General features: G+C 47.6%; 1 protein-coding gene across 1 annotated transcript in view; it reads right to left on the bottom strand.

Moving 5' to 3' along the window:
* Positions 1-27,878, bottom strand: part of MARCHF4 (membrane associated ring-CH-type finger 4) — a 92,842-nt gene that overhangs the window by 10,762 nt on the left and 54,202 nt on the right. Inside the window, exons 2-3 of the mRNA XM_083865534.1 lie at positions 17,502-17,657; positions 8,520-8,712 (exon numbers count right to left, since the gene is read on the bottom strand). Coding sequence (XP_083721660.1) covers positions 8,520-8,712; positions 17,502-17,657 — 349 coding nt within the window. The remainder of the gene's footprint in view (positions 1-8,519; positions 8,713-17,501; positions 17,658-27,878) is intronic.

Here is a 27,878-nt window from a genome sequence, read left to right as displayed (position 1 = left end):
AATGTATTCCTGGGACACAACAGCATGTCCTGTGCAGCCATATACTGTGCTGCTTTGTTCTCCACAGTCATGAGAAAAAAAAACTTTCATTGCAAACCCAGGATTTTGTGAGATTTCCAAGAGCCTTTCACCTTGGGTGCTGCAGCCTCTCTCTGCTCCCTGATGATGTCCCCATAGGTCTCACCCCACCTTCTTCCCTACAAAGGTCTTCACTTCTCCCAGAGGCACTATTCAAAATTAACAAAGGTGGTAGAAGCCAAGAGGACAAGGGTCTGTTATTTCTGATCTGTTTCTCACTAGGATCTCTAGGAAGGCAAAACATGTTCCTTGCTTCTCTGCATATAAAAGGGTCTTCCACCAGAGCTGAATATCCAGATGAGTGAATGCTGATAGAGCCTGTGGGTCAGGTAAGGGTTTGCTTGCACCTATGGGATGTGCTGAGCTCACGAGTATGACAGCAGGGAAAGCAGCTTAGTGTGGCTAAACCTGCAGCAAAGGTCTGGAGAAGAGCTTTGGAGAGCACAGAAAGGTTCTTGATGTGGCCGTGGCTGAGCAGAGTGAATTGTCCCACCTGGCATAGTATGGATATTGTGAATCCAGCCCTGCCATGGGGCAGAGGGTCTCAGGCTGTGATTCATGGGTCTTGGTGCAGAAGAAAAGCACTGCTTCAGGGAGTAACTTTCAGGAAGAATTAAGTTTAGCAAATTAGCCCATGGGCCTGTTTGCAATATTCTTCATTACAGCCTGTTGTATCTGGGCTGAAAGATGACTGCTGGTAGGTAGCTGTCATCAATTAGTCTCTAAGAGGTGATCCCAGAGCTTGATTAATGTGGCTTCATATTAATGTCTTCTTACCTCTGCTTCTGGCTCCCCACGGAGCTGGGGACACATCAGAAGCAGCCTCATCCACTATGCATGAGGGTGTGACATGGTCTCATCTTTGACCATGGAATTGAATTCTCTGGCTACAGCCACAGCAGCCTCCCATGGACCACAGCTTCCACCTCCAGGAATAATATATCTGTGGGGATGCAGGCTGTAGTAGGAGGAGTGACAGGACAGAAGGCAGTTGGAAAAACACAGCCTGGCACAGAACTGAGGACTTTTTTCATCCCTTACTAGATAGCACAGTTTGTGCAGCTGGCATGGGAGATCCTACCAGCTGCCTACAAGGGAATTTCCCACCATAGTGTAGAGGTTGTGACAGGCAGGTGAGTGCTCCTGCCTCTGCCCACGTATGGAAACTTAACCCAGGAACACCAGACACCTGATTTTGTCAAGGAGTTTAGTGACAGGAAAGCACCATTCTGATTGTAATGTATCACACTTGAAAGCACAAGATACAGTTCACAAGGTAAAAGAATTTCTTTCTTCCCTCAAAAAATGTTAATTATGTTGCCCTCATTAAATGCTAAACACATTGATCCACTGGAGCAGAGAACACCATATGGTTATTCGCGATAAAATACATCTCTGGAGCCCTGTTGTAACAGTGGGACCCTGCTAGAGATGGATGTGGGGAAGGAGCAAGGAGCTGAACACACACGTGGGAAAGCCCAGGTGCTGCTCAGATTGTGCTGGAAGCCAAGTTCCTTCTCTGCAACGAGGGAGAGGGTTCAGAGCTAGGTCCAAAGCTGTGTCTCTTTGCTCAGCAGCAATGTGCTGGCTCTGTGGAGAGTGGCTGGAGCTCTGCTGGAGTCTTGTGGGCACACGGAGCCCCTGCAACCCTGCCGCTGCTGGCAGCACACAATGCACACGTGCTGGCTGCCCCTCTGCTCTCTTATGGAACAATCAATGCAACAGTGGATAAAAATAGGTCCCTTCTTTCAGGGGCAGAGGGGTGGCTTGTCTCGATTTTGCCCAGCATCCGCTGTTCCTGGATAACAGCCAAGGAGTCAGTGGTCAGATCAGCTTTGCAGCGTTGCTTCTCCTGATGCTGGCCCAGCTACAGGGCCCACAATGATTGTTCCCCAGAAGAGACCTTGCCCAGCTGGACTGAGAGCCCCATAACATGCCCTTTGGGGACTGTTCCTGTCTACACAGCCTCTGTACATCTGATAGATCAATTATTTGCTCAGTGGTTTTTAAAGCATGCACACTGTGGCTGAGTATGTCCGAACCGGGGCTCATGGTGAAGAAAAGGTAACTTTGCTGCCTAGCTTTATCCCTGCTGCCTGCTCTGAAAGTAGCATCTGGATACGGCCACTCCAATTAGCTCCTGATAGGTCCAGTTTACATGCAAATCAGGTAAGTGCATGAAGAGCATGGCAAGCAGTGCATCAAACTGAAAGGCACAGAAGACTTCAGTATATTCTCACATATCTCTTCCAGGTATGCCAAAGCCACACACATTTGCTGTGTGGGCTGCTGTCAGGTCTCTCCTCCAAATACATTTGCTGAACTTCTCTGCCTTGTGCTCTGCCTTTAGGGTGTCATCAAGCCAACATGCAGGTTTGGTACTTCCTCAAAACTGATTCCCTACCACAATAGTGATTCTTCCAGTTTTGTACCTTGGGGGACTGTGTAGACCTGAATGAAAACATCTGCTTGCCTTTTGAGAATGGGATTGATACAGATGAAGACCAAGACCCTGAAGACACCTAATTTCTCATCTTCTTTTTATTTCGCTGTGACTTTGACTCCTAAATCCTTTGAATGCTGAGGGCCCAAGTGACCTGGCTAGATAACACCCCAAGGCTACCTCAGCCCGGCATTTCCTCTAGAAAGCAAAGCTCATTTAAAACAAAACCCCATTAGTCTTGGCAGGAAGCTTGAATTGTCACTGTTTCAAGGAAGCTCCATTAATTACTGTTCCCACTGCACTATGAAAGATCAAATGCTGTGGATCAGTTTTAATTGGCTATTGATTTCTTATGCTATTACCTATGGTTGTGCTGAGATGCTGTCAGACGTACTGGATGCTTTTGATTATTCTTTCTGGCAGCTGGGATTAAAAACAGCAGGCAGACATTTCCTGATCTGTAATGGATTGCCATGGTGTGCCAACAAGAATCGTCAGCTGGATGAATGGTCCTCTGCCTATCTCATGCTGCTGAGCTGCAGTGCAGTTTTGAAGGCAAATACCATCAGGGACCAGCCAGGGAAAGAGCAGGAAAAGCTTCAAAAAGCAGAAGGATTTAGCGCTTGCAGAAGTGCACTGCTGTCAGCACCAAGGCACGGTGAGCCAGGGAGCAGGGACGTGGGCATGGACAAAGCAAAAGTGCCCATCAGGCAGGGATCCAGGAGAGGCAGATCAGATTACTTTTGCATTGCTGGGGTAACCCTCAGCATGCCAACCTCAGGGATACCCCCGTGTTGTGATCACAAGCAGGCCAGCACACACAAACCATATCACCACAGCCCTGCTCACACAGCCTGCTAATGGCCCTCCTGGGACACACTTCTCCCTCAGAGCCCATCTGGGGATGCCTGAGCCTACTCTGTGACGTGCTCTCATTAGCTGGCAGAGTTCTTCCTTCTTTAACAGGAGATGCTTTCCTGTCCTCCTGACCCCAAATGACACCTTATTCTGCAAATGTCGACTTCCTCTAATTGCACTTTGAGAGAGAGGCAAACCCCTCCTTTCCCCCACAAGGACTGTCATTTAATTAACAGGCAGGTATCTCTCAAGATACACAGCCCAGCTCTAAGCTGCTACTCCCTCTACTCAGTAACTGAGGCCTGTGAAGGCTCATTCCATTTATCTGTGCATTTCGATAACCGCATTTCTGCTAATCTCTCGCTATGCCAGCTTCCTGGATTTACCTCTCATGGACCATGGAGAGAGCAGTTAATCAAATGAACAGTCCCCATCTCACTACTCATTCCCTTCCTGGTTCCTGATATCAGATGTCTGTGTTGTAGATGACTTCATAGCAGAGCAATACCTATGCTGGCACCATCACCAGTTCCTATTTTAATCCAACTCTCATATCTACAGACATGACCAGAGATAGCACAGATGAAAGAGAGATCAGAATCAAAGACATCGAAGCTGGCTGGATACCAAGAAGCATTTAATTTGTTCCTCCTTCACAAACTGGGATCATCTCTCTGCAACCTGTTCTTGACATATGTTTTCTAACAGGTTCTTAAAAAAATCCAGTACTGGAGGTTCCCATAAATCCCAAGCAATCTTTTCCAGTGCTTCTTGCCCTCCTGTTAGATGTCTGAGAGCAAGGGGAGAATGTGTTGAAAGGTCATCTTGCACATCTTGCCCAGATGGACATAGCTTCTGGTGCTTGGAGCCATACCATCTGTCCCACTGGTCCTGAGGAGCAGACTGGTTTTACTTTGGTTGTGGTTTGTGTCTTCATCGTGGGTGAGGAGGTAGATAATGGTTCCTGCCCCTTCCAGCTGTTTTTATGGGGCGTGCTAGGATCTAGAACAGTCCAAAGAATACTAGTATATTCCTGAAGGTTAGTGACCGAGGGTGAAATCCAGACCCCTGGATTTTGTTCCATTGATCAATAGTCTCTGAGCAAACAGACATACTTTGAGAGTTCAGCTTGGAGATGATCTGGCCATTTAAGAACAAATGAGGATAAGAACAGTCAAATGGTCTATGCTGAGGGAGCTTATGTGCAAAGAAGCACTTATGCCCTCACCTTTGACTCCACACTGGAAAGTTCAATGCTGCCACGGTATTGCCCATGCAAATTGCCATGGATATCTCTATCTTGGCAAATTGCTACCTAAATCCCTTACTGACTTGGTAGAGAGGAGACCACACAGAATAGCTGGGCAGTTGCTGTCTGTCTGTCTGATTTTAGTCAGGCATCTGCAGAGTTGGGACTCCTCCAGCTTTGAGACTCCACAGTGCCAGAGGAAATGCCCTGCTGAGCACCTCCAGTGACAGGGTACATAAACTGGCCTATGGACAAGAGTCACTGGCTACCCAATGGATGTGAGACATCCAAGTACAATTGAAGTGGAAACTGGCAGGAACTACAGAGGAGTTCTGTTTCAGCACATCTGCTCTTCAGTAAGTACCTTGTCTTTCAAACCTCTTCTCCTCTGCTAGTGAAAGAAAAACTTGGGGGTCAAGCTGGAGGAAGAAAGAACTGAAATTCATACAATTACTGTAGGACCTATGGTATCACATTTTGCTCGCTAAGGCTGGCTAGCCTGTTACAAAAAAATGTACAGATAGCATCTTATATTAGCTGGAAAAAACAAGTGTGGTAGAACTCAGTGCACCTGATGTCCTGCCCTTTCCCCACAAGAATTTCTTAAATTTCTTTCTTAAATCTTTCCTACCCTCCCACAGGCTAGTAACAAAAGAGGAAAACGGCTCTATCACAGAGGAGGAGACTGAATTGCACAGACATTTCTGTATTTCAAGATCCATTGCCACTCTAATTATCCATGAGAGGTTTTATCCTGAACTTGCAGAAGTGGAACTAAAACCCAGGGATGAATAACAAGAGCCTTTGGCCCATGCTGGCAGACAGGAGCAGAACTTTCAATCTGCCTTTGACCATTTGTGATCAAAACACCCTGCACGAGGCAGCAAGGATTGGAAGAAGAACGAAGAGAGGGAGAAAAGCTGTTCCACAGTGAGGAACTCATTGCAGGCCTTCTAGGGAGACATTGCTGCATCCATCACAGTTGCACAAAGTTATAATGAATGAGGAATTTATCTCAGTTGTGGTGTTTATAGAATGAGTTGGGTTAAAGGGACCATAAAGGGACCATAAAGATCCTCTCGTTCCAACCTGTCTGCCTTTGGCAGGGACACCTCCCACTACTCCAGGTTGCTCAGAGCCCCATCCAGTGTGGCCTTGCACACTTCCAGGGATTGGGCACCCAAAACTTCTTTGCTCCAGTGCCTCACCACCCTCACAGTAAAGTATTTCTTGCTAAATCTAACCCTATTCTCTTTCAAATTAAAGCCATGATCTGTTTCCCATCACTACATGCCCTTGCCCTAAGTCTCTCTCCAGCTCTCTTATAGGCCCCTTTACCTACTGGAAAGCTGTCTCCCTAGACCCTTCTCTTCTCCAGGCTGAGCAACATCAACACTCTTGGCTTGTGTTCATAGGAAAGAATTCCCTTTGATCAGTCCCTTTCCCTGGGCTGACCTGGCCTTGCCTCCCAGTGGGGACAGACCAGCCTTTGGACTGGTGCTAGTGCAGCCCCCTGAAATCTGCAGGGCTGAGAAGTCACTCAGAAAAGAGAGATGACCACATCAACAGCCAGGGAGTCACAGCTCCTGCTGAAGATCTCATTTGTCACTGAGTTTGAACTGTACAGAGAAGGAGGAAGTGGGGAGGAGAGTGAACATACACTCTCAGCTAGTACTGCTCAGAGCTTTTTTCCTCTCCACTGCTGAGCTGGAAGCAGCAGCAGTAGCAACAGCTGGGATTGCAAAAAGCAAAAATGCACTACACAATCAAGTTTTACTCCACAGGATGGCAGGGGCAGAGGGCTGGCAGCATGCACATAGGAGCTTTTCTACAGGAATGGAGACAGAGCTCACGCACTCCAGAACATCCCCTCTCCTGTATAAGCATGGGTGGGCTGCCTGGCAGCACAGGCAGACGTGCTGCACACAGCCCAAGTGGAGCCAGCTCTGGGTAATTGCTGAGTGCTGGGCAAGAGAACCCACGTACAGACATGTTAACTCACTGCATCTGTAATGCTTCCCACTGGCTTCTGAGTCTGTGGGAAAGCCAGCGTGCCTGGCACCCCAGGACTGCCAGCTGTGCAGGGAGGAACATGAGACAGGGGGATGCCCTAAGTCACGACAGAAATGTTCCTGGAATGGGATGTCTGCTTATTCTTTGGCTGAAAAAAAAAAAAAAAAAAAAAAAAAAGTTCAAAGCTTCCAGCTTAGGGCATTATACTTAATGGTGACATCAGTGGAGATGCAAATAAACTTATTTTTCCCTCAGAGAAGGTGGAAAAATGAAATAGAGGCCAAATCCTTAGAAAAATTAACAGAAACAAACATGCAAACAAAAAAAAGAACCTAAAATCTGATCTGTCTGCCCAGTTCCCCTTCAGTTCAAGATTGGCATGGTTTGTTTTCTGCTATGTGGGAAGATTTAGCTCCTATTAACAGATGAGCTAATCAGTTCCCCTCAGGTCTTGAAGCTTTATCAAAGCCAGTTAATCATGCTACTGATGTCTGCCCAGGCCAGAGCTCTCCACTTCTGTCCTCTGCCAACAAGGCGACACATGTGTACACCACACATGCATAGGAAAAATTTTTTTCCACTTTCAATCCTCCCAGCAAGAGGACATTGCTTATTGTGCCAACATATGGGTGCTGCCCATCTCTCTTTAACCCCCATTGCCACACTTTGATCCTGGGGAGATGTGGTAGCTCCACCAGCATCTCATGAAGGAGCAGGATGATCTCTACAGACCAAGCCCACATCTCATTGCTGGCACAGTGGTAGCAACAGTGAGAGGAAGTGTCCTTGATCTTGGCAGGCCCAAGTCCTGTGCTGGAAGGCTGCTGAGGCCAAGAGCCATTTGAACCTGGATACCAGGGTGTGTAGTCCAGCATTCTATCCCTGCCACTGGGTCTGTTTTACTTCTGCACCCAATTTCCACCAGCTGCTGCTCTGTCTTGGTTCTCCTGAGAGCTGGAAGTGGGGCTGTTCTTCCCTCTGGAATGGCTTTATCCACACATACACATATCCACCAAGTCAAGAGGACTGTCTTTCCCCATCGAGTTTAGGAGGGCTTCTTTTAACTTTATAACAGTGATGGCAGGACCCAGACATGAAGAGCTCCTTTTTGCTTCCTGTCAGGGTCACTTGAACTGACAAGTTTTCTCATGGCCTGTGCTTGAGTGGACACTGCTCAGGGGTACATTTGGAGGTACCTGGTGCTCACCAGAATGTTTAAGGAGCTGCTGCAGGTATTGGCAGCTATGTCCCTCCATCCTGCAGACTGCACTGGTCCCAGGGAGACTCTACTGGGGTTAGGCTGCCAGCAGCTGCTGTGCTCTCCCGACTTGTGCAGTGGGAGTGAGGCAGCTGCATCCTCAAAGACCTGCTCTGTACCAGCTACCTGACAAAGACCCCAGGCTGGCCCGTGACCTGGTTGGGACTTGCAGCTCCAAAGTGGCCAAAGAAGGGAGAGCCTCTCCTGCCTGGCAGAGAGGCTGGGCTGGAGAGCCAAGGAGCTGTGTGTGGAGAGACCCTGCCATGCCCAGTGTGGGGCAGTCCCTAAATTAGCTATTCCAGAAGGAAAGGGGTTTCTCTAAAGCCTTACACTCTCCAGCCTCCCCCAGACCTCCCCACCACTTCTTGCTCTGAAGAGACATCTGTTTCTCTCTGGCATTTTTGCAGGTCCCTCTACCACCCCAGCCAAGGAAACACTCTGGCACCACCCAGATGAGCTGAGAGAGCAGTGAAAAATGGGCCATAAAAGCAAAGAGGAGGAAAAGCTGTGGACACTCCACCCAAGCTCAACTGCCTGGCTGGCTCTCCACGCCATCCCCCTCTCCTCTCCAGAGGTGAGTGGGCAGGCAGCCGTGCGCGGTGCGCGAGGCGATCACCCACCTATACAGACAATGTCCATGAAGCCGTACATTCCATAGCAGATCTGGAAGAGCAGGTCCTGGCGCTGCCACTTGGCTGAAGGACTGAAGGTCGACCAGATGAGCCACGAGATACTGGCGATGAGGAAGAGGGAACCCAGGATGGCCGCTGCTATCTGAACCTTCTCAATGACTGTCAGAGAGATGGCCTGCCACTGTCCAGGGAGGGGACAAGAGAGAGGGAGGGAGGACAAAAGAGAAGAGATTAGTTACTTGGAGCACATCACTGTTTTACACCATTGTGGTGGCTTTGGAGATCTCAAAGAGCACCTGTGAGCACAGGTGCTTTTACCCTGTCCACATCTGGGATGAAGCATGGTCGTTGTTCAATAGTGCCTTGGGTTTCTTGAGAACACTGCTGAAGAGGCAATGGAAAGGAATCCTGCATCTCACCAGGAAAGCACAGTGACCTGAGCAAGGCAGGACGGATGAGGGCAAGACACCAAAAATAACATCCCCATGACAGCAGATCTGTGATGGCCATCACAAACCAATTCAGTTGCTCCCTCAAATACAGGCCAGACAACAACCTCAGCCAGGGCATCCCAGTACCATAAGAATAAGTATCTCAAAGAACCGAGCCTTCTTTTGAAGGCCTCACATGAGCTGGCTCTGTGCCACTTTTTGAGATCTGACATGATCACAGCCCTAGGTAGGATCTCAAAAAAGCAATGCACATAGCTTGCTACAAACAACACAAGTTGTTGTGGTCAGGACACTCTGCCTTTAGATGATGACATATTCAGGCTGTGTTCCAAGGTAAACACCAATGCTTCTTCCTCAGAAAAAGAAAAAATAGAAATAATTCCTCCAAATTCATTCACTTTGTCAAACAGCTTTGTATAACCTACACTATAAATATTCTAAGCCTGGACTCCTCTCTGTCATCCAGCATAAAACCTCCCCACTCAGATTTACACTGCTGAGAAAACTGTCCTATAAAACCAAGAGCAGAAATGGGTGCCTTTAACAAGACTTGGGGACGTGGTCCATAGCATCTCCTGCAAATCAAAAATCAAGTGTGTAAACAGGCTGAGGAGAGAGTCTCTCCTGGCATTGAAGTATATAGGCCACCTCTAGCTGTGAGATACATGCCCTTGAAATCACATGGGACTGACAGGAGGATAAACAAAGATGGACTTCGACCTGACAGTCCTGTGAGATTTCAGGGCCCTGCATGCTTGTCAAGCATATCCTAGGACAGCAGGATCACCCAGCAAGACTTGTCCCATCCTTCTGCAGTGCAAGAAGGGAGTTCAAGTACTGGATACCTCTTTAATGCCCAGGGCAGCCAGGAGCTAGCAATGCTTTTTGCAAGGACTTTTGAAGCCTGACTGAAGGGTGAGAAGGACAAGAAGGGACTTGTGCTGGTACAGGCACACATGGCACTAGGATCAGCCCAGTGACCAAACCCCTGAACCTGCACTCCTCTGAAAAGGGCTGCATTTGGAGAGGAACAAAGAAGAGCTTCAGCCAGAGGCTGAGGTCTGCAGGTTGCATCTGAATGAGATTGCTCTGCCAGCCTCGCTCTTTGGCTTACATCCTGCAAGGGCAGACAGCCCTCAAATTGTCTGCCATGGATATGCAGCATCAGTGAGGTGGGTGGTACCAGCTTATTTGGTAGTTGGCCACAGAAATGGCCACAAGAGCTGCTGAGCAGAGAGAGAACTTGTTCCCCCCTGAAGCAAGACTGGGCTCAGCTAAACCCTATTTTCTCCCTGGGCTCAACTACTCCTGTCCTTTTCCTGCCATCTGCCCCAGCAGCTGACCCAGCCAAAGGCAAACACTGGGGACACTCAGTAATCTTTTCAACAGCCCATTCCCACTCTGCCCACAGCCTGACCTGCTCCATTCCTCCACTAAATCCAGCCACACACCTGGCCCTTTGTGCCACTGAGAAGGTTACACAGTGAACAGCCTGGAAGTCCCAATGCTGCAGGGGTGCTGGAGTCCACAGGAGAGGCACAATAGTGCAACCACTCTCCTGACATAAAGCAGAGCAAAGGCCACCCAGCACCCATGACAAATCTGGCTTCTGAGAGTGTGATAAGCAGCTCTACCATCCTCCCATCAGCTCTTCAGCTTTGTTCTCAACAGCGCCATAAGCCAATCCAGGACAAATTTGCAAGTAATGCCATTATCCCAGAGCTCCAGGACTAAATTCATGTGATGGGGTAGGAGCTCAGCTATGTGCATGGGATTGCAGTTTTATCCCTGCAGCTTTCCTCAGACCTCATCTCCCCTTCCACTGCCTGTGGCTGACTCGGAGGGAATGGGAGTGCTGGGAGCACAGCCTGGTGCTGCATGTGAAGGCTTTACTGCAGGCCCCTCACACTGACCCGCATGCGCCTGTGCCAGCCAAATCATTCTGCATCATTTCTCTCTCTTGAGGAGGTAATGGACTGGCTCCTCACCATCTGCCTGGCACACTGCAAGGCCTCTGGTAGCAACAGGTCCTTCCAAGGTAGCAGTTAGAGATGAAGGGAAGAGAAGAAGGAACTGTTTTCTACAACTAGAAGCCATGTACAACCAACACCATGGCTTTGCAGAGAAAGGGAGTAGGGTGTAGCACTAAATACACTGTTAAAGGGGATGTGGCTCAGAGAACAGAATAGTTACACCTGAGTGCAAATCTCAAACCCTGCTCCCTTTGGCTGGAAACAGAGAGGCTGAAACACTGGCAGGGACAGTGCTTAACACTGCTCAGCTGGCAGCAGCTGCTGGGAAGTTCAATGTGGTGATACTGAAGAGCCTGGAGTCTGTTCAGCTGTGCCAGGGGGTAGGAGCCTCTCCCCCTGCATCTGGCACTAAGTGACAGTGACACACAGCAGCAGTCCTGACTATGTTCAGAAGGTGGCACTGGGGTGTGATTACCCTCTGGCAAGGAGGTAAATGGGTCAAAGCTGAACATTGGGGAAAACAGCCAGCTTGCAGGAGAATCTAATATTTTCCAGTTAAAACTAAAAAATTAAAAAAAAAAATAAAAAGAAGTAATAAATGTTGTATTTTCTCTCTGGCAACCCTGAGAGCTGCAATTTAGCATCCCACATCTAGCTTGAGCCATTAATAACTAGAGTAATTATTTTTCATCTTTTAATTCCATTTTGCTACACATCTTAGTGTATGAGATAGAAGATCTTAGCATGAGACAGAAGATAGAGCCTTTTACCCCCATGAGTGCTCAGACAGAAAGGCCCAAGAGCCGTTCAGAGGTGGAATGTGCTGATGAATTTCAGCTGCAGGAGCTGGGCTTGATGTGTCCCTGCACTGGTAGCCTTAGGAGCTCACCTCAATCACAGCACTGTGTCTTTCAGATTTCATAAGAGCCCTTACAACATCACTCCTCTTCCTAAGCCCTCTCCGCCCTCATTATGGCCATCAGACCAGGGATTTGGCAGGTGACCCTATCATGTTTGGGTCACCACTAGAGCTGCAAAGAGAGGTCTCAGCAACTCTGGAGTCCCTTTACTGCCACATCTGAAACCCCCAAATCTCTTTGTCTGAATGCCTGACAGCAGATACAGCCCCGTCCCTCCAAATCTCCAGCTCAAATGTTCAAGATCTGTTAATATCACAGTGTCAAGCAAACCCACCTTGTGGGGAGAGACCTAAAGCTGAGCCCTTCTTCCCTCAGCTGATAATGACTTGAACTCCTGGCAGTCACTAAGCTACACTGAAGTGCACCTCTAACAACTCAGCTCAGCCAGGTTGTCAGTCAGGGATGTGACCTTTAGGCAGGTAGAAAGCTCTACAGATGCTCTGCCAGTGCTGAACAGGGCAGAACTAAGGACTTGGTGGTACCAAAAAGCTTTAAAGGCTCCTACAGGATAACAGGATCAGCTTTGTGCGCTCCAGACTCACAATGGCTTCAGAACACACCCAAGCAGCTCTCTGTGATGGTCTGCCACCTGCATTGGAAAAGCGCTCCAACCCTCCAAACCATTCTGGAGAAGCTGCCTGGAGGTGTCTGTCTGTCCTCTGCTACCACCCCCATGGGCCAAGTGCTTGGGCACACCACCCACGTCTGCAGGTGCAAAACACTATCTCAGACCAATTTCCACAAGTTTCCCCGTTTTTCCCAAATTGCAAAGCCCTGCAACCCAGATGCCTCAGAAAAGGGCTTCTTAGGAGCTCAGATCTGACATTTTTGATGACTTTAGTCAGGGTCCAAGCTGGTACTGGTGCCTTTGAGTCATGTCACTTGTTCTCTTGCATTGTTTCATAACCTGCAGGTTGTGCTTGACACAAACCTGTTTTCCTGTTTGCTTCAGTGCTTCTGCTTAGAGGCTTTTAAGTGAAAACCTGCTAATGTAACACAGATGAGTAATGGCATTACTATAGTATTTATTCCCTATCTTTATTTCCCTTTCTTTGGCACCTACAGTCTACAAAGGTTCTCAAGCACGAGCATTAAGCATATCCAAGGCAGATACTGCCTGCAGAAGACGTCTATGTCTTACTGCAGCAGCTTGCAAAGAAGTCTTGCTTGCTGGAAAAGCCTTCCTGCACTCCCCTGAGAGCTCCTCCATGCCTGCCTCAGGCAGTTCAGTTTATTTTTATTGCTGTATCTGACACGTCCCCTTAATACACATCATTAACATCCTGAGCTGTGCTAGTCAGCAATTTAATTCTCAGACCCAGGGTCACAAAGCAAGAGGAGTTTTTTCCTAGAAGGTTGGAGAGGATCATTTGCAGCACTGCTTAGGTGTGGCTTCCCCTTGGTGCTGTCCCAAGACTCTGGCCATCCTCCTCAATTATGTTCTGGAGGATGGCTATTTTTTTATAAATTCACCAAGCAAAATTAAGCCACTGCTGTGGCATAGCTTCCCTGCTGTATGCTTACAGATGCTGTGGCTTATTCAGATACTAGAAAAGCAGCTAGGAGGAGGGAGGGCCCAGTGAGGCCATGTAATGGAAATGTGCAGTGATGAAAACTCCCCTCCTCCATGTGCCAGAGCATCTGGTAAGACTCAGGCTACAGCACCGGCATCTTGGATAATTCCCATTGTAACACACAGGCCATGGAATCTCTCCTTCAGTGACTGCACCCATTGCAGCTGAAGCTCAGCAGGGACTAACAAAGCTCATGCTCAACACAACTGATTCAGCAGGCTGGGACAACCAGGAGACATCAGTTAACTCGCCTCAAGCTTTTTAGCTCAGAATCTCCGGCTGAAGTTCAAATACCCCATGAGCTCAGCCATTCTTGCAGATGTGAATGTCCTGGTGAAAAGGCCATGTAAGAGCACTCATCATCCCCTAAAAGATCATCACCATGGACAAAATGGAGTCAGAGGAGAATAGAGACCAGATCCCAACCCCAGCACTGGATAACTGGGGATCTTTAGAGCTGAAACAGCCCTCAATGCAGGAAGGGTCAGAGATAACAGTAAATCAGAGTTGAACTCCTCAAGACTGCAGACATTTGTTGGGAAGGTTGGTTCAAACAGATTTTCTCTTTGCTAAAATCAGAGCATCAGAGTGGATGTGGCTCAGGAGTGACTACAAAGGAGCTGTATAGATTAAATACACTTCAGAGGTCCATTGAGGCAGATACCTACTCCACTGTGTATCAGCACCAGGGTGCAGGCAATACTATCATGTGCTTCTAAACCTGTGTCTTCAGGTTATTTTTAAAATCATGGGCTTTACACAAGTATTGTTGTGGAGGGAGGTTTAAACCCTCCAAGCCTGTGATTCTTCTCTTGATGACTGGCAAACTGGAGAGCAGGAGGATGGATGGATGAGATGGATGGATGGATGGATGGACGGACGGACAAAAGGGCTGGATTTCCTGGCTGTTCACAGCTGATGGAATATTTTTGCTCATTCACTGCCCGACCGCTGCTTGGCAGGACACCTACTATGTTGTCCAACAACTTTAATCCCCCAGTCTCAGCAGGTTAGCAGTGTGGCTGCCTTAAGACCTTTGCTCTTAAATGTCTACAATCCAGGGAGTGGAGAGTAGGGTGGGTTAATTTATAGAGAATAATTCTGCCAAAATATCAGACTAAAGGTCTGCTATGAAACATCATAATAGCCTCGAGGCTGGAAGGAGCCTGTGTTAATTATGCATGAACCCGGCTGTAACTTCTCTGCCCACACCATGAGTCTCCAGACACATCTGGCCCATGCTGTGCTTCTAAGCACTCCAAAAAATGTGCAGCAGATGTCAAAACGGGCAGAGAAACATGCAGGTCCTAGGAACACGTGGGTGTTGGATGTGCTGCTCTGCTTGGACCAATTGGACATGCTTCAGGGAGCCCAGGGTCTGCCAGCTGCCTGGATTTGGCTTCCCAGCAGTCTATGAGATGAGAGGACACAGGAGAGAGGTAGGCCATGTTGATGGTTAGAATGTAGCTAGGCTCAGAGCATCACCCAAATAGGCTATATTTGACAAGGACATGAGGCTTGTGTGGTCCTGTATTATGGCTGTTCTGGAAAAAACAGTTGATCTTGACTTCCTACAGCATTTGGCCTCCAAAAACTATGCTTGAGAAATTCAGAGATTTCTTGTAAGAACAAAGCTGGGCCCAAGTTCCAGCAGACCCTGAGAAGAAAAGTCAGGGACTTTGAGAAATGTCTGTATGTCCAGCTGGCCCTTGTTATCCACAAGTGGAATGCAGACCAAGCAGAAAGGATGCTCCTCCCATCTGCACATGAACGTGATGTTATGGGATACAGTGTTGGGGCATCGTAACTCCTTGTCTCCTCTCTGCCTCCTTTTCCCAGCATCTTACCAGATGATGAGAGCCACTGAGAAATGAGGCATTCATAGTGATGGGTTATAGGGGGCCCGAGCCCTTAGCCCTGGTAGGAAATCCTGGCCTGGTGCATCAGCCACTTCCCACAAGATTTTGCAAATTAATGCCAGTGTAGCATCTGCTTCCCAGCAGTGCCTTTGTGCTGGCACCAGACAGGGCACCCAGGCACGCAGCTGTAACTCTACACATTGCATTTATTCCAGGCCAAGTGGCTTTTCACTCCAGTTGCTTCTTCCCATCCTCCAAATTTCCCAGCGCTTCTGTGAGAAGTGCTGTGAAGTCTAAGCCAGCAATGTGAAGGCTCCAAGCCCCAAATCTGCACAGCCCTGTAGGGCCCTTCCTCCTGGACCTGAGCTCTCTAACTCAGTTGTTTCTGCCACTCAGTTTCTGTGTTCATGGCAAAGGCCAGTAGATCAGGCCACTTTCTGACAGAGAACCCAGAGGGAGAGAAGTTTTGCACAGGCTCTGAAATGTGTGTGTGAGGTGGGAGCTTGTTCATGAGCAGCTCCAACAAATTTTAGCTGAGTCAGGAGCAGGAAGAAAGTCACTGACCGTTGCCCTGAGACACCTGAAAGTGCAGAGCAATTGGAAGTCATTCATTAAAGGCAGTTCTGGAGACACAAATACTCACAAATTTGTACTCACAAACCTTCAATGCTGCTCAGCATTGCATCCTCAATCTGAGACTCAGGAAGCATTAGGGCACTCATGGAGCAGCTTTCCAGAAATAAACAAAAGCTGCTTTGTCCACATCACCCCTCCTGTGTTTCAATCTGCTCTGAGTTACTAGAGCCAAGAAATTAAAATATTCTGGGTCTGAGGCTTGGGATGAAACTACTGATGTGCCCAGCCCATGGCTCATGGAAAATGGAATCAGAAGCTGTAGGGACTCTCAGAGGGCAAGCAGGTTTTTCCTTCCCCTCAGCAAAAAGTTTCCCCATGATGTCCCCCTAATTTCACTACTTCATTTAAGTCTGGAGTCCTAAAGGGTTGCCTCTTTTTCCTCAATGTGGTAAATGACCTCAGGCCTAGAAAAAATCATACAGAGACTGCAGTTTGAAGGAGACAGCAGGAGTTTGCACTCCCCCACTGCCCTGTATAACTGGCCACCATCACCAGCACTGTCCTTGCTTCCTGGCAGAGAGCAACCCGCAGAGGGACAGGCATTGGACAGACCAAAATCCCTATAGACATGACTGTGGTCTCTAAACCACTGTAATGCCTCTCCAGTCCAGATTATGCTGATTAAGCAGTAGTGCCTGGATGTAATGTGCTTCCTTATGGCCAAGGCACTAATGGTGCTCAGCAAAGGCATGCAGCAATTAATGCATGTTCAGGCATTGCATCCACTATAAATCAATATCTATTAAGGATAATTTATCCCATTTTTAATAGTCATACAGGTTTCCCATTCTGAATCCTGATTTTAAATCACCAGTCTGTACTGCGACTTATTCAACTATTATTTTTTTCAGATAAGAAAGAATGTGGGTCCTTGGACAACTTTCAGACACTCACATCAAGATGTGCTTTACCTGTTGTGTTGTGTCTGCAAAAGTCCATCAAGAATCAGTCTTGAAGAGACCAAAGTATCAGAGTCAACACCTCTTGTGCCATGCCACGATTGTGGGAGAGCAGTAAAGTGAAAAAGGAGGTGAGATCAGAGAGAAGAGCTCTAAGAACTCTCCATCTGCCTCCTCCATCCCTCACGCCAGCACAGCAGAGTCTCAGCAGGAGGAGATCAGGATTAATGGCACAACCATAAACACATGGAGTCTCAACTGCTCAGTCCCAGACTGTGTGCTCTGCTGCAGTAAATCCCACAATGGCGCTGTCCTTGCCTGGCCCTGGGGACAGGCACACCTGTGGTCTCCAGTGGATGAACACATTCGAATGGCTGTGAGGTGTTATAGCACTGCTGTGGAATTTTCAGCAGGAGGCAAGTGAATATAGGAATTGCCAAGGACAGAAAGAGCACACTCCTGAGGGATGCTGCCAGAACCACTGAGCAGAACATGGGGCCTCTTTGGACCAGCCTCTGGCAATCCTTTCTAAGTGTCTCAGACACATGAATCCCTGTGCACAGGGAAGCAAAACCCACACAGGTAAAATCCACTTGCTCCAGAAACAACAACTGAAACAAGAATAAATAGACTTTGAAATGTCTCTAGTACCTTTACCTGCAGAGGGTTCTTTGTGCTTATGGCAATGACGTGATACTTGTAGTAACACAGCTCACAGCTCCAGCAGCCTCTCTCACTAATCCATTTGATCAGACATGGCTGGTGCGTGCACTTCACAGATCCATCACATCGACATGGGCTCAGCAACTCCCCCTGAAAGAGACAGACAGCATCAGCTTTCCTCCTTCCACAGGCATGGCACACATGGCACGGCATGGCAGAAGCTTCCACATCCATCATTTGAGCTTCTCCTTTTTACCTGGTTTGGCTCAGGCAATCGTGCTGCTTCCATCCCTCTTCCCTCTAATAATGCTTGGCTGATGTGAACTGAGACTCTCAGGGATGTAATGGTCTCAAATACTGGGGTCTTACATGCCTTGTCACCACTGAAGGAAAAGCTAAATGAGCACAACTCTTACCAGACTCCAGAGGACCCACACTGACCCCAACCAGTGGACACACCTCTGTTGGCAAGCAGATGCCACTGGTTCATTGCTCAGGTTTTTTGTCTCTCTGCTACCTATTTAGAAAGTGAGGTTTGTGGTGGTGAGACAGCTTCTGCTGCAGATTGATGTCCTGCTCAGACCAGGGCACCTTCCTCAAGCCCAGGCAGGCAAAAGGTCTTCAAATTTCTCCCCAAAACCACCCACTTTCCCCAGACAGGCATACTGGTGAACTACAGGTCTGGCTATTTGTACCCTAGAAGCAAGAAAGATGGAGAACAAATTGTGTCCTGGCTTGTGACCCAAACAGTTATGAGTGGTGGCTGAAACACTGAACCTCCTGCCTTGCTCCCTTGTTTCTGGTGTAGCTTTTAACAGGGTATCCACAAATCCCCCATATTATTCTGATCCATCTGCTATCATCCTATTCACCATGGAACTAAACTCCCCTCTGCACACAAGCTCAGAAACTCCTTACAGTTGTTTGCCATTGCTTATTTATGTTAGGAGAGAGCCATTACATTTTACTCCTCACTGTTTTGTGTTTAAAAGGCATAGTATAGATTCCAGTAGTGTATTTAGCTGAGCTCCAAGATTAAAAAGCTTTTAAAGGCAGTATAAGAATATCTATGGGACAGGGAAGGTTGGAGCATACTTTCAGCATTGGAGAGAAGATATTGCTCTTACAGCCCAGATCAGCCTCATCACTAGCCTGATGGAGCACCAGCATAACAGATATCACTGCTGGATATGGTAAAAGACATCCATTCCAACTGCCTCAGGTTATGAACCAAATCCTGCTCTTGCTAACCCTGGTGGGTTAGCAGCTTCTAGGTCACTACATCAGGTCTCAGGACCCAAGGAACTGAGGACAACACTGGGCAAGAGTGATAGTCCTTTTTACAAAACCTAATGCAAACATGTTAATCGTTTCATTTGTTTCAGCTAGGTGACCTAAAAATGTCATCTTTCATGAAATTTTAGCAAAACTGTAAATAACTGTTTATGTTACAAACCCAGCCTTGGCTCTGCTTGTTACTTGTTTTCATCACATATTGGAGGGGATACAAAGGAAGAGGGGGAGCAAGGAGACTTGCAGGCTTCACGAACCTTTTCCACCGGGAAAGGGGTGACATGACAAACCAGAAGGGAAGCAGGGAAGGATTGGATGGGAGAAAGGTGCACGTGGGAGTGAGTACTGACATTTGGCACTCACACTCCCCATGTGAGGTCCAGTTTGAGGGGCTCAGGTTTGGCTGTGCATGTTTGTGCCCTTGGCTGAGACTGAGATGAGACAGTGTCATAAGGAACCCAGAAGGGCAGATACTGCCAGACAGGATGCAAAAGGGGAGGGACCAGAACTTGGTGCAACTCCTTTGCTTCCCTGTCTTGCCAAACCTCCTCCACACCAAGAGCCAGGACCACTGCTCTGTGCCTCTGGTCTGCCCCTCTCATCTCAGTCCCTGGTAACTTATTTTCTCAACAGCTTCACTCCTCAGCACACAAGTGTGGCCCCAGCACTAAGGAGGTCACACAGAAACCTCCCAGATCTGCAGCATCCCTGCCTTTCCACCTCACTGCACACCAGGGTCTCTTGCAGGGCTCAAAATGGTGAGTGCAGGACCCAGGCTCTGTCTAACGAGCAGCTGGAGGCATCGATGATGAGGGATCAGGAATGCAGCAGAATGGAGCAGGAACTAAGAGCAACAACCTCCAGGCAAAGGCAGAGGGGAAAAGCTGTAGCTGCAGCCTGGACTCGTGTTGGCTTCTGGGGTTCTGTAATAAATGAGTCTGTGAAATCTGAGCTTCTCTCTTCAGAGCCAAGAGATGGAGTTCAGAGATGTCCTACAGCACCATGGGGACCCAGTCTCCCTCCCAAACTGGGATGCTCAAACACAGAGTCCTGCCAGCTCCTACAACCTCAGGATTCAACTGTGGAGATGAATCCCCTGTAACTTGATTTTAGCAAATCTAGCAAAAACTCAATTTATCACATTTTCTCCAGCCGTCTGAAATATTACATCCTTGTATGTGGCACACAGCTATTTTTGCATACTGTGAAGCCCAATTCTGTCCACAGCAGGCATTTGTAAAACACTGCCACATGCACACACGCGCACATGCACTCCTGTACCAGCAGAAAAACAAACACCAGGGGCATATTAAAGGAATAAATCCTTTATTCCTTTAATAATACAGCAAAGGAGAAGGAGTGTCATTGCTGGCTGTACAGAGAGCTCAGGAACAGACCACTGCCCGTGATACACAGGAAGGTTTTGCTGTAAGAGTCCTCTGCTGCTAAGAGCTACAGGAACACAAAAGCAAACCCAGACTGAGACACAAATCACAACAATCAGAGATGGAAATCAAATCCTTAATACCCATTTTTGCAAGTTTGTAGAAGATGGGTCTGCACAACATATTCTCCAGTGCTCAAATAGCAGCATTCCCCCCAGTTCCATTTGGGGACTGTTCTTCAAAAACCCTTTTAAGGGTCTATTTCCCTACTTCACAACATTTATTTTTGCAGCTTCCCACTGTAGAGTCATATCCCATCACTGGGATGAGTCTAAGCATCATTTTTCCTTTGCCAGTAACTAGTGGAGAAATGCTCCCCAGTTGCAAGCTTCCTCCTCAGCTTTCTCACTACTGTCTTGTTTATTTGAAACACTCGAGTGTGCTTTGAAGTCAGGGCACCTGCCCTTTTGTTTTGCTGTTATCCAAGTCTAAATTAGAACAAAACAGAGTTAACAGAAAGGGAAGGGTGCTCTGGCTCAGCTGCAACCATTTCAACATATGCATGAAATACTCTTCCCTACTTTTGGAAAGAGTAAAATACTAAGCAATTATATATGATATTCTTCCCTATTTCTCACTGTGATAGGAGCTTGTCTTGAGGAGCAGCAAGGGCAAGGCCAGATTGAACTGACTTTACCCTGAGGAGGACAGTACTGCTGGAGATGAAGCACTAGTGCAGGTCTGCTTCAGCTCTGTCCTCTCTGCCCAGATTCCCAATCTGTACCCACTGCAATACGTCAAAGTGGTTAATGATTATCTGGCCCCTGCTATTTAAAGCCTTCTGGGAGGAGTGCTGAGAAAGGATGGGGGAAAAAAAAGAATTATTGCTGGTGCATGCTTGTGGTGCTCGGTGTGTGCAGGGAGAAAATAACCATGTCAGGAGCAGCGTCACTCCTGTTGAGTGTTGGTGGCAGTGTTTTGCCTGGCTTTTATCTGTCATTTATCAGTGCTGGGAGCCCATCCACACATTGCTACCACAGCTGCAGCTGCTCACCCACCAGCAGGCAGACACGGGATGTGCTTCCCAGGCCTGTTCTTTTAACTGCAAATTAAGCACAGCAAATTTGCCCACCCAGTCTCCTTTAACAGGGCAGGGCTAGGGATGATGGTGTCACTGGGCCAGGATGTGGCTGGTCTTCTGGGTTGGCCGCGATGTCTGGTGCCTGGGCTGCTCCTGAGCACCAGTTCAGATAGAAAGAGCCATGTGCAATGCCCTGGGCCAGAGCAGGTCAATGAGAAGATGCTGAAAGAGTTGTCCCATCACAAGGCCTGCCATCTCTCTCTGAGGGTATACATGCAGCTGCTGCTGCTCACAGATCTGCATGCATGCATCTGACTGCTAGCATTTATCTGAATTTGTCCTGTTTGCAAAACAAGGAAGCCAGGGTCATTTAATTTCAGGTCTTCAGCTGCATCTCCTAAATACACTTAAATCTTCACACTGAGTTTAAATGCAATGGGAAGTTTTACTATGGCAAATAAATGCCAAATGATTTCTATATTAGGAACATAATTACAAACAAATTAACTCCAATTGCAAAGAGAAGCCCATTGTTACAGAGCTGGTAAACTTCAATAAATATGTACTAATGACCACTCTGTCTTCACATACTTACAAGAGTTGCCCTTCTACCCTTCTGAACTAAACACACGTTATTAACAGCATCTCAAATGTTTCCCAAGCATGCAAGCACTGTGCCAGCCAGCGACAGGCAACAAGGACAAGGAACAGGTATCTATGTGTACATGTATTATCTCGCATGAAATTCTCCAGCACTGGGGGAAATTGACACAGAGTGTGGACCCAGACAGGAGTGGGCCTAGATCTCCTGTGGTGTCAGGACAGCACAGGATGTGGTTATTTATGGGGCTCTGGTGAAATGGCATTTCCCCAGGCATTTCCACCTCAGCTGGGTGCTGATCCCAATCTCCATCCTAGCAGAAATCTGCTGAGAGACTTTTCTTGACCCAGCTGGGGGAATACCCCAACGGGGCACTTCCCTAAAATCTGGAGAGCCTACAGGAAAATCTATGCAAGTGATTAGGAAAAGTAATCATCCAGACTGCCATCTCTGTGACCAGAATTGGCTCATCCCACAGCTCCCCCACAATACCTGATATCCCTGTGGCACACAGAGACAGCACTGCCCATGGCAGGCAAGATCTGTGTGCCCTGGGCTGCTATGAGTACCCCCTTCCCAAGAGCAAGAGAAAATGCAGCCCCATAAAGGAGAAAAATACAGCTCTGGACAACTGTTTCTGTTGCTAGCTGTGATTTTAAGTCTGTGACTGTCTGGCTGAAGCCTCTGGCATGTGCTCTTGGCCTGGCAGCTCCCTGGGTCAGGATCATGTCTCTGCAGGGCTCAGCTGTGGTAGAGGTGTGGACCCCTCTCTTGGATTCCTCAGCCTGTCGGTAGTATGGAACAGCCACAGCTGGGTATGTCAGGCTGGGGGCTCTGAGATGGGTGTGGTGGGGGCATAGCTCTGCTTTTTCATGGTTTTCTGCAATTTTCAGTGGGTATTAGCTGTTTGGCAGCCCGGTGAATGGGGCACTTATCTTTCACAGGGCGATGAGAAATCCAGCAACAAGCTTCAGGCATCTCTGCCTACAGGCTGGGTGTGAGCAGACAGGGATCTCAGCTTTAGTGCACCCAGCAAAACCATCATACACTGCTCTGGGACCATCAGGAGTGTTTTGGTGATGTCTGTGAGTGTGGGTGCCAGTTGGGAAAGGGATGTGTCTCACAAGGTCTTGGGCTGAAACCCAACATTTGTTCCACAGTGAGTCTTGTCTGAAAAGCCATCATGTCTGCAGAGCTCCCGATGCTCCAAAAAACAACACAAATTGTCTTTCCACCCACAGAGGCTGCTGCTGCAGCACCTGTGAGGACTGCTGGGGCTGCCACGCTGCTCAGGCTTTTTCTACACCTCTCTGATAAAAACATGGAAGGCTGCAGCCACAGCTGCGAGGAGGGCAGGGTGGGACCTGCTTCACATCCTCCTCCTGCTCGAAAACTCATCCCACCACTATCACAAGAGGCATGACTTCCCAGCTGAGCAGCTGATACCCACAGCCTCTGGCTTTACCATGGACCAGAGAAATTTTAAGTTTTCTCTGCACTTTCCCGTCTGCAGCGTTTTGTGCCTGTCACCACTGCTGAGACAGACAATGACAGAGGTGTCAGCTCAGAATTTGGGAGTGGGATGGAGAAGTGGGAAGGGAGACTTTCCATTTTCTGAGCATTACCATTCCCCTTAGGGACTCTTTTGTCACTGCAGAGCTGAGGGGCCATCACTTCATCTGGCTGCTCATCAGGGTAGGAACAAAGCTTGCCCATGTTTTAAGTCAAAACATGTTTTTTTTTGGTTGAAGAAGATGACTCAAGAGCCTCAGCTGTGCTGGAGGTAGACAGTGGGTCAAATCCCTGTACCCTCATGCCCAACAACAGTGCAGGGATGTGGGGGAGAGGCATCTGACTGGTCCCTTCTTAAGGCTGTTCAGCAGAGAACAGGGAAGTCCAAGAGGGCCCTGAGCTGCACAATTGCACTGGCTGCCCTCTTTACCTGATTGTCCTGCTCCTGCTCAGCCACTTCTGAGCAGGATGTTCCAAGGCAAGACCCTTCATGGCACTGTCTGTGTGCCCCCAGGAGATCCCCACTGCTTATTAGCAGGGATGGGTGCCACATCAGAGAGGCCTGAGAGCAACCTCCATACTCCACCTTCCCACAGGGCAAGGAATGGTGCCAGACTCAGCCAGGCAGAAGCCTGGATGGGTTTCCTCTGCACACGGATCATCTCGCAGCTCTGCCAAGGAGCAGGAAAGAGGATGTCTTTTCCTCCCTTAATTGCTAAAACTTTAAAGAGCTCTGTAGGGCAGGAGGGTGAGAGAGAGATAGAAAGACAAGGAATAAAATCTCCTGAAGAAAAGAAAGAAGGAGGAAGAGGCTTGAGAAGTCCTGGGTGCAGAAAGCCCAGCACATTAGAGAGGCGGCTCTGGCTCCCTCAGACAGGAGCCTTTGCTGTGGTGACTCATCCTGGGAGCAGTCTGGAGTGGTGGCTCTGCCCTCACTCCTTCACTGATTTCCAGGGGAAGGTGATTGAACACAGCTCCACTGAGTTAAATGTGAACTGTCAGGGAGCTGGGGCACATTTGCCTTGGTAACAGAAGAGACAACAGGAATGTTGCAGAGTTTAATATAAAATATTTGGACATGACCCAATCCTTTTTCACAAGAAAAAACGAAAAAAGAACTTAATCTAGACTAGGGCCGTTTCAGTATTTATCTGACACCAACTTGGTCATTTGTTTGCCCATGGCCTGGTACTATCCAACAGCTCTTTGCCACCACTGCTAAAGGCCAAAGGGAGTTGGTTCAGGAAGGGCTGGGTGTCTCATGGCTCAACACCAATTTCCTCTAAAGGAGCAGAAAAAAGGCATTTTTGTGAGAAACAGAGAATCACAGGGCATTTTATGTGCAATGAGCTATGGAATACTTTTACACCTTGTTTCAGGCCAGTGGAAGGTGAAGGGCAGAGAGTCATTCCATTTAAGTCTTGCTTGGCCAGGGAAGGGAGACAGCGTGGAAAGGGATGCTGGGGATTGGTTCTCACCTGAGTCAACCGCTGCAGGGGAAGTGAGAGGGAAGAACAGTCCCTAAGGGTCCCCTTAACTGAGAGGAAACATGCTGAACTCCATCTCTGTGTGCACATCTTGCCAACAGACAGGTCCCTCTCAGAGGAGATTCCTCTGAACAGGAATCCTGACCCATCAGTTTTCCTCAGAGCAAATGAGAGCAAACCAGAACAAGTCAGTCCTCAGAGCAAATCAGTTCCTCAGCAAACACAGGGACCTGCAAGCACTCCTGCCATGTTGTTGTTGCCACCAGTGAACCCATGACAAAGTAGCTGAAACTGATCCTGAAAAACTGTTCCACTCAAACAAAGTCAAACCTTACCTGAAATATGGAAAAAGGAATCAGGAATTAATTATCAATAGCCCAAGGAGCAGAGAGGTTACTATATATGGTATTTATTTGCTTTTCTCTTTACAGAAGGATTTTCACAAGAAAAATTACTTGACTTATGTGTTCTACAGCCCACTTCATCCTAATGTCATTGAACATGTTTTTGATTAGCTGATTTAAGTAATTCTTACTAAATGTTGCTTGGTTGCAAGGAATCAAAAGGCAAGTGTCTCAAATATCACCTGCTGTGCCTCATCAGGTGTGATAATAGCACCGATTAAGTGAAGAGCCTTCAGTGCATGGGAATCACAGTGCTGCACATATGAAATCAAGATACCTGAACACCCCTGAGCACTTGGGTCTTGCAGCGAGTTCAGCTCCACACTTGTCATGAATACAGAGTGGAATTGTTTCAGCATCCCAGAGAAGAAAAGTCGTAGTCTGTAGCTCCTGGGCTTTCACCCAAAGTGCTGAGGGCTTTAAGCTTCTGGAAATTTACTGTAGACCCCAACCCTTTTGTGAGCTAGAACACTCCAGTTACTTCTGAAAAAGCAAATCCACTGTTGTTTCACTCTGGCTCTTCTTAATGAAATTTAAAGTATTTCAGACAATACTTAGATTTATTCTGCGCGAGATATAAGAGTGAACTCAATTTTGCTCCCTAGTATGTGGTGCTGGGATAAATCTGATGTGATACCATGAAGTCAAACAACTCTTCAGTACAAATCAAGTATCCTTAAGTTACAGCTTCTTGTAATAAATCTTCAGCCAATTAAAGAGGTTTTCTTTTTTTTTTTTTTTTTTTTTTTTTTTTACAAATGGCTTTTTAGTAGAGGAAGCCTCATAGAAATAATTTTTTTCTACATATACTTCTTTTTTCATGAAAAAAAGATAGCAATTATTCCTTATTATCTCTAAGTTGAAAGTATAAAAATAATGCTTTCAGAATGCAAGTACCATACAATGCAATTCTTATCTGAGATGTGCTCATAATTCAGCAAATTGAACTTTGCAGCTACTTCCCTGGGAAGCTGTTCATAAAGATATTCAGCTAATGGCCATTTCAGGAAACATTATGCCATCAACTGCTGAGGAGCAGCCATGGAAAATCCATAGAAATGGATGCTGGTTTGACTCTCCAGACGATAGAACCCACTTTTAAAGACAGTGAAACAAACAGACCAATAGGCTTTTTGCCTTTTTTTTTTCCTCTCTCAGAGAAAGCTGAAAAACCCTTCAACATTAGAGCTGAGAAAATCTTTACTCTGTAATATTTGCCTAATCTTCCCAGGTTCTTCAGGAATGAGAAAATGGCCAGGTGCTACTGGCAGCCGTACAGCAATGAGATGCTCCTTCCAAAAGTGCGGCAACTGCTTAAGAGGTGCTTCACCCTGGTACCAGCAGCTCATCAGTGGATGGGAGCAGATGGCAGCCATGACTTGGGGAGTGTCATTTGCCATAATACCCTCAAGTGACCTCCAGTCAGGACTGAGGGCAGGATGGTGGGGAACTAGGGGGTCATGTGCATATTCAGTCAGTGGAAGCCAATAAAAAGGTGCAAACAGAAGTACAGAGCAAATCTCCAGTACTCAAAGGAGGTGTTTCCCAGCTGGGAGTGGAGATGAGGACATGACAGGAGAGACTGTCCCAACAGGTCTGGATGGGGAATGGTTACGCAGGAGCTTTTTCCTGCTCCATTTGGGATGGTCAAGACTGGCAGCTCAGAGAAGGAAACCCACCAAAGCTCTGTCTGTCTCCAAAGCTGTTTGTGTCTCCTGTGCCATGAGGTAGAGTTCAAATGTGGGCTGCTGGCCTTGGGTGGGGTGAAGGCTGAGGACAGCCTAGCAGGGGGCTGAAAGCAGAAGTGAGGTGGGAGACAACATAGACATGGCTGCTGCAGGAGCCAGGGAGCTGTGATATAAAATAATGAGCGTGGTTTGTTTACTTTGGCTTCACTAGCACTGCGGGACTGAGCTGTTTCATTAAGACGTGTCCTGATCCGTTTTTCCTTTCTGCCTCCCAGACTCAAGGAGAAGAATATGCAATTACAAAGTTCACTCATGTAGAGCCCTTCAATTACTGGGTAACTCTGTTATGGCTTTTCCAAACGTTACAAGACTCGTGCAATAGGACATGACATCTGAAGTAATTCATTTTTCATCTGCTGATTAGCAGAAATTAAAATGGTTCTCAGAACATCCCAATTTATGTGAGATCAAGTTCCTTATCATCTTAGTGGTGAAGGCGTTTCTTTTTAATGTCTCAGGCAACCCTGCAAGCAGAGATGCTGAACAAAAATACATGAAGGAGTCAGCAGAGGGGAGAATAGAGGCCCACAGGGTGATGGAGCTCCAGAGCCTTGCCTTCCAATCCTGCCATAAGGTCACTTAAATGTTTGGCAGAAAGTCAAAATGCTTGCTGGCACAAATGTGCACTGGTGGCAGAAGCATCTCCTTTTGAAATGATGCAGCTACGGAGTGAAGCTAAACTGCCTTTACTGGCAGTGAGCTAAAACCCAGCCATAAATATAAAGGGTTTCTTGTGCAGGTTCTGCCAGCAGCAGCAACAGCAAAGCAGCTGCCTGCAGGATGCACTTGTGCCATGACGATGGATGCCACTCAGGATCCCAACAGGCAAAACTGCCAGCAGCACCTCTCCAGTGGGATCC

The sequence above is a fragment of the Zosterops lateralis genome (genome assembly GCF_965231275.1).
Source record: "Zosterops lateralis genome assembly, chromosome: 7".
NCBI lineage: Eukaryota > Metazoa > Chordata > Aves > Passeriformes > Zosteropidae > Zosterops > Zosterops lateralis.
The sequence above is the reverse complement of the archived record's forward strand: the minus strand, read 5'-3'. Positions and strand labels throughout refer to the sequence as shown.